General features: G+C 38.5%; 1 protein-coding gene across 1 annotated transcript; it reads right to left on the bottom strand.

The window, feature by feature from the left end:
• Positions 1-759: 759 nt before the first annotated feature.
• Positions 760-6,117, bottom strand: LOC146655875 (spastin-like). The gene is made up of 16 exons (XM_085428564.1): positions 5,784-6,117; positions 5,604-5,687; positions 5,445-5,528; positions 5,202-5,362; positions 4,966-5,099; positions 4,767-4,860; positions 4,585-4,659; positions 4,386-4,457; positions 4,218-4,293; positions 4,026-4,117; positions 3,815-3,894; positions 2,199-2,241; positions 1,913-1,992; positions 1,765-1,835; positions 1,642-1,682; positions 760-1,558 (listed from the first exon to the last, which is right to left on the bottom strand). Exons 1-16 carry the CDS (start codon positions 5,899-5,901, stop codon positions 1,433-1,435), a joined length of 1,431 nt encoding a protein of 476 aa, XP_085284690.1. The 5' UTR covers positions 5,902-6,117; the 3' UTR covers positions 760-1,432.
• Positions 6,118-7,652: the final 1,535 nt, after the last annotated feature.

Below are 7,652 nucleotides of genomic sequence, written 5' to 3'. Positions count from 1 at the left end.
CTGCATATATGTTAGCACTGTTGCGCACACCCATGAAAATTGCATACTTCACTGATCTGTCAACCTGACAGTCAGCTCAGCAGAACATGATTTTTATTCTTATTAACAGCAATTTACTGCATACCACATAACTTTGGTTGCAGGCAAAAGAAAAAAAATCTGTCAGCTCTAAAAACATGCAGAATGAAGATGCAGAAAGTAGTGTGGAGCATGCAAAAACCAGATCTGCAGCACCATCTATCTACAAGGGTGAAGTACGTCAAAAGGCTTCATTCTTCTTTAGTTCACCTCACAGGTCTGTCAAAGATGTTTATTAGAAGTGAGAACTTCCCTACAATCCTCACGCCTGTAAGCATTAATATTTTAGATCTATTATAACTAGATGATAAAATATATTGTATGTAACAATTAGAATGACAGATACAAGCTGCTATTAAGTTCATGGGTATGTCTGGAGTGCTGCTGATATTAATCTTTTAAGCTCCCTTACTTCCCCAGGGATCACCATAGCAGAAGATGCTCGTGTTTGATTTGGCACAGATTTTCTGACACAAAGCTCTCATTTATCAGAGCTTGGGCTCAGCACAGGACTACACCAGCTTGCAATTCCTTAAGGCAAAGGAAATCATTCACATGTAAGGCAAACATGTTAATCACTGCACCACAGGGCTGCTATTGTGACTCAGATACACGTGACATGAGTTTTGCTTGTTTATGAAAGTTATCAGATTTCTGTTATTAAAGGCAAAAACACAGATGTAATGTAATGAATGCATTTATTGAAGAAGGAAAGTGGGAAACCACCACTGCAGTTTGGCTCAGTGAAATCATTTTCAGCTTATTGTAACAACACAGTTTACTGAGTCTCCAGCTGTCAAATACAAGTATTAATATCTATAGACGACTGGTGCAGATGGAAAACCTTCATAAACAAACTTATAATACAAAAAAGCCCACATAGGCAACTCTTCTCCCAATTATTGCTCGTGTTATGCATCTAGGCACGGAGAGTGTTAAAGTCAGTACCATCAATGTGTCAGAGTATCAGGTGACTAAATGATGTCATCTAAAAAAGGCGAGGTCACGCTCAAGATTGACTTGCTTCTTTTTGCGAGGCAAGTGGAAAGCTGTCATCTACAGGATGTTTTCAAAAATAAATATTACAATTTCAAGCAGCAATTCAATATTTTAGGAGTGTAAAATTACAGTTTCAAGAAAGCCCATAAGAATCGTATTAGCAAATTCCTTCTGTCAAACAAAAAAGGATCTGATAATGCATCCAAATGTCCCAACATTCATACATTATTGCTTTAACATTATTGCTTTAGGGTTTATTCCATCTTTAATTCAATTCAATTACCTGTAGAGGAAATGAAGGTAAACAAATTTGATTTAAATTCAGATTCTTTTCCAGTTGAGATGGTGAGTGAGTTTAAATTGCTGATGTATCACCAAAATCTTTGTTCCATTTTGTGTACATATTAAGAGTTGCTGGACTAACAGTTGGTTTGATTCGCTTCAGAGAATCCTCAAAGTCTTTCTTCTTAATGTTGCGCACCTGTGGATATACACGACAGTATAACTGTAAAAACAGTACAAATGAGACATATGTAGGATTGGAAGTAAAAGCTATTCTCTCACCTCAGCAGCAGCCATATTACGGACTTGGTCTGGTCCCAACTCTGTACAAAGCAAAGTTCATATAAGCATTAAAGATGTGGAAGTATGTGCGACTCTGTGACCAGCATGATAAAAGACTCATACCTCGTATTGGGCCAAGTGCAGCATCTCTGGCTAATGCTGTCAAATCGCTCCCTGAATATCCTGCAGTCACTCTGTGAAGAAAGTTTTGAGGGATTAATGCAAAGTGACATAAAATTATCCCTCTGAAGTCTTCAGAAGTGGAACTCACTTTGCAAGACAGGACAGTTCGTTTTGGCTCAGTGGACTCCCGTGCTTTCCCAAAAGATTTTTCAGCAGCGTAAATCTTGTCTGGAAGAACAAGAGTTACATCATATACAGTTATTAGATTTAACGGGCAACTGCTTTTTCCTCACAGGGACAGGTAGGTGTAGATAATCTTTTTCCCTTAATAAATGAAATAATAATTTTAAAACTGCATTTTGCATTTACTCAGGTTATCTTTATAAACAATTATTTCAGTATATTTGTGTATGTATATTTTTCTATGTATATACCTTCTCATCGGGTAAGGTCACATATACTCTTTTTGCAAAGCGCCTGAAGAACAAAAAACAACAAATGGTTGTAAGTCATGCATGAAAATAATCCTCCAACAAACAAAAAATATATTTACAGTATTTACAAATTGCTTTGTAAAATGTAAATACAGCCAGAATGCAATGATATGCAAATCTCATAAAACCTTATTGTATTCATGATTGAATATGGAAAACATAATATACTTAAACTGAGAAAATTTACCATTTTAAGAAAAATGCAAGGTCATTTTTAATTGGATGGCAGCAACATATTTCAAAACAGCTGCGACTTCTTTTCCCTATTTTTCATTTTATGATGTGACAAAAGTTTTCAACTGGTGAAAAGTCCGGACTGCAGGCAGGCCACTTCAGCACCTGGACTGTTCTATGAAGCCATGCTGTTCTAATAGATGTAGTATGCAGATTAATATTATCTTGCTGAAATATGCAAGGGCTTCCCTGAAAATTATGCCATGGGAGCATATGTTGCCCTAAAACCTGTATATGCTTTCAGCATTGATGGTGCCTTTCCAGATGTGCAAACTGCTAACGCCATAGGTGCTGATGCACCTCCATACCATTAGACATTTGAGCTGATTGCTGATAACAAGCCAGATGCTCCATTCTCCTCTTTAGATTCCTCTGACCACAGAACAGTTTTGCACCCGATCCATTTTAAATGAACTTTGGCCCTGACAACCCAAACTGTATTCACAGATCATTTCTGGAAGCAGTGATTTCCATGATAGAATCACGTCTGTTTTTAATGCAGTGCTGCCTGAGGGCTCACACATTGAGCAGATTTTCAGCCTGGTCCCTTGCACACATTTCTCCAGATTCTCTGAGACTTTTAATAAGATTATGTACTATAGAGCAGCGGTCCTCAACCACCGTGCCACGGACCGGTAGCGATCCATAAGTCGTTTGGTACCAGGCCGTGAGAGTTGAGGCTCGGGTGTGAAATTTCAGAGTTTTTATCGTTAACTCGGTATCCCTGGGTCTTTTCCCGTGTTGTAGTTGAACGAAATGTTTACACGTTACCATAGCGACCAGAGAGCATTAAGGGGCAGAGAGGAGGACGTTACTTTCAGTGTTGTTGGCGCATTTCAGGAAGACACTGCTAATAAAGTTACACAATTACACAGTGAATTTGCATTTATTATTACATTTACAAAATACCACAGCTTTTGTCTTGATCGTATCATTTTATTTTGTTGTATTTATCCGCAACACCTAAAGGCTTGTCTGTGAAAATATTGGCTGACATTAAACCGGTCCGTGGCGCAAATAAGGTTGGGGACCGCTGCTGTAGATGATGAGATGTGAGTTTACACTACTATCATTTGTTCTGAAACTGTAGACTATTTGTAGACAGTATTTTGCAGATTAGTGAAACTATTTACTTCTGAGATGCTCTCTAAGAGGATCTTTTTACACCCCATCGTTCTTACTTACGCATGTAGTTGCAAAAATTTCAAATGTTAAAATTTGGCTTTATGAGATCAGAAAATTGAGGCATTCTGCTTTTCTTTTGCATTTTACACAGGATTTAAACATTTTTGGAAATGTTAATGTAAAACAGCATAACATACCTTAATATTGCTTCATCGAGCTCCTGGGGCCTGTTAGTTGCTCCCATTACAAGTACCCTGTCATCCTTTCCTGACTGCACCTGAAACCCAGAAGAAGAACTTCAGAGAAAACACCACGGCTCTCCAAGTTAACTAGGATTTGAGCTCCTCTGACAATGTTTGATGAGTTAATTGCTGAGCTCTGCTGTGTTTAACAAATTTCTGAACTTACCCCGTCAAACTCAATGAGGAACTCAGTTTTTAAACGGCGAGAGGCGTCGTGCTCCCCCTCCCTCCTTTCACAGAGCAAGCTGTCCACTTCATCTGAGTGTCAAACAGTAAACAGTGAGGTTTATTCATGAGCTGAACATTTTTGAGATACACTGGTGTTTAAGGCACATCTATTCTTTAGTGTAACACACACCGATGAAGATTACTGAGGGCTGTAACTCTCTTGCAACCGCAAAGAGTGCTCGTACAAGCTTCTCGCCTTCTCCCACCTGTGATGGTGACGACATGAAACATTTAGAAGGACAAAAATGAGCTAGTAGGCAGAGAGAGCTCATTAAAAACTGTTAAAAGTGTTTCTTACATATTTGGAGGTCAAACTAGCAGCACTGATGTTGAAGAATGTTGCATTAGACTCTGCAGCAACTGCTTTGGCCTTGCAAGAGGAAATAAATGGCTGTGATTCAACTGAGGATAATAAGGGCTATCAACAGCTCTATGCAAAATACAAAACAGTTTAAAACATGACGCATATGATTTGTTGTGCTGTAAAAGGAACTTACGAGCATGGTCTTCCCATTTCCTGGTGGGCCAAATAAAAGCAAGCCACGTGCAGGAGCTCTCAGACCAGTAAAGAGCTAAACAGGAAAATGTAACAAAAAAAAAAAACTTTGCATCTTAACAAAGAAAAACTTTGAAAGTGTATTCATGGTAAGCAGACAGATAAAGGTTAAGAAGTAATAACCTCAGGTCTTAAGGCAGGAAGGATGACAATTTCTTGAAGTGCTTGCTTTGCCAGATCCTGCCCTGCGATGTCATCAAATGACACAGTCGCTCCACTGCAGTGAACAGAGGAAATATTTTAAATGTGCAATACTTTTTTTTTTTTTTTTTTTAATTTCACCCAGGGAAAAATGTCTTGTTGATTGTGATGCTTCTGATACCTTTCTACAATTTCATTCATAATTAAGTTGGCCAGTTTACTATCCACATTCTTGAAGTTTTTCATATCCCTCTTCGGGGGTTGTTTCACAGCTGCCGGTCTTCCATTCTGAGTTTTTCCCACCCGAGCGGTTGTCTTAGCAGGAATAAGATTGTCCCAGAAAGCATTACACATTAGAAAGGTAGCTTCAAATGGCATGTGCCTGCACTATTAAATAACCAAAAAAACCCCACAAACCTTTGCATCAGTTAGTCTTAATGAAGGTCTTACAGGAGTGGAGGGTCTGATGGTGGTGGAAACACCTGCGGGTTGACTTTTAGGAACTGACTTTGGCTGTGGAAGAGCATGACGTGATGTCCCTTGGGGGTCATTTCTTCTTTTAGAGGCTAGTGTCGTCTCTGTGAAGGAAGACATTTGATGATCTCCAGCATGCCTTCTCAGCATACATTACTTTGATAAAAATAATCAAGGCCAACTCACCTAAAAGGGTAAGCCTGTCTTTTGCCATGGTGAGGTTGGTGACCATTTTATCCTGGAGTCTCTTTGCTCGGTCATACTGCTCTCCTGCTTAAAAATACACTGAGTATGAAGTTACAGCTGATTGACAGCTCACAGCATACCTGAATGTATTTGTAATACCTTGCCCAGTGAGCTCTATTGCAATACCCCTTTCAAGCTCAGAAATCCCTTTCTTGTACCACTGCACAGCCTCCTTCTTCTCACCTGTTATGACAGAAAGGATGAGGTGTTTATTACTCTCTTGCACACGTACAACAGCATTTAATAACTCAATAAAAATTAATAACACAATAAACAAACCTGTGTCGTCCTCGTCGATCCTCAGTGCCTTGGATATATACTCAAACGCCTGCTTGTGGATGTTTTTTATAACTTCAGCGCTGTCTTTGGGCTTACTTGCGTTTGTTTTGGTCGACATTACTCTCGCGCTACTTCCCCCTGTTCTCAGTCATAACAAGCTAAGCTAGTCATAAACGAAAACGTTTAGGCTTTAAATCGCATTTAAAGGTGATGCAGTCCTCTTTCTTTGGGACAAAACACGACGCTTTAACTTCATAGAATAAAAATTCGGGCGCTTCGTGACAACACAAACATTTCCAACACAAGCTTCCGGTTTACCGAGCGACCCAGACAGACTCCGCCCCTCTCCGTTCGACGCAATAGCGCTAGAAGGCGCCCGCAGAGCTCGTCCTCGTGAATGTACCGTTACAGTCATTAATGGACATTTTACTAGGTAAACAGAAAATACACTATTTAAAGGTAAAAACAAAAACATATTTTGTTTTATCCCTTATATAGTATAAGTAACGCAAAAGAAGCAAAGACAATTTTAAAAAAACTTACGTAATTTCCTTTTTATTAAAGAAAAATTATATATCAGAACATGCAGGTTAAATGGGGAAGCAGTATTTCTGCCCCCTTTGGTGTCAGCAATGGTGTCAGACAGGGTGGGATTTTGTCTCCAATTTTATTTAATTTATATGTCGATGATTTGTCCATACAGCTGAGAGCCTGTAACACTGGGTGTATATTAGGTGAAGCACTGATAAATCATCTTATGTATGCAGATGACCTGGTTGTTTTTAGTCCAAGCAGTGCTGGGTTACAGGATCTTCTTAATGTCTGTACTGAATATGGTGTGCAATATGACATTGAGTACAATGCTGCTAAAAGTGCTGTTTTGATATGTAGAACCAAGCAGGATAAACAGCTAAATTTCCCTTTGTTTAAACTGGCACAAAAAACTCTTGAAGTTCATAAAAAGGTGAAATACCTCGGTCACTTTATTACTGAGCAAATGAATGATGATGATGACATATACAGACAACGATGTAAGCTCTATGTGCAGGCAAATACTATTGCACGCAAATTCAGCTTTTGTTCACTTCCAGTTAAAGTGGCTTTGTTTAAAGCGTATTGCACACCGCTATATACTGCCCCCTTGTGGTCATCCTACAAACAATGTAGCATGCAGAAGCTGCATGTTGCATATAATGATGCGATGAGAATCCTTTGCAGGATACCTAGAAGTGGTAGTCCCAGTCAGATGTTTGTAGCTGTGGGTGTCTGGACTTTTAAAGCACTTTTAAGAAAGTTAATGTTCAGTTTTAGAGAACGACTGGATGGTTCGAGTAACAGTATAATTTTAGCACTTACAGATCCGACAGTGAGTGGTTCCCGTTACTCATCCAGTCTCAGAAAGCACTGGTTAAAGTGTTTGTGTATTTATTGATTTATTTTAAGTAATTGTGTTTTATGTATATTATGGTTTTATATTTTTACAAATGCTTTATATACTTATTTATATACATATATATATTTAATGGTATACCTTGTGTTGTGTGTGTGTGTTTCTTGTCTTGTTTTTATGGACATGTAGTCTGCCAATAAAGATTGAATTGAATTGAATTGAAATATAGAACAAGAAGTAACTTCCGGTTGAATTCCAGACTAAAAGTATGCGATGTCTGCATATTTCCGGGACACAAACTGAAAATCTTTTTTTCTAAAACCTTAATAATGTGCACATACTGGTTCTCTTTAAAACAAACAAACCAACAAAAAACAAAGCATGACATTTGATTCAAGATTACATTTTTAACAGAGGAAGGGTTAGCCATTCAGTCTTTTTTAATTCCACCCATTTCTTATCACTATACCTGTGTTGTG

The sequence above is a fragment of the Rhamphochromis longiceps genome, linkage group LG13 (genome assembly GCF_057381845.1).
Source record: "Rhamphochromis longiceps isolate RC_006_pf linkage group LG13, R_longiceps_female_GT1.1, whole genome shotgun sequence".
NCBI classification, from domain to species: domain Eukaryota; kingdom Metazoa; phylum Chordata; class Actinopteri; order Cichliformes; family Cichlidae; genus Rhamphochromis; species Rhamphochromis longiceps.
Note: the sequence above shows the minus strand (reverse complement) of the source record. Positions and strands in the feature narration are given on the sequence as shown.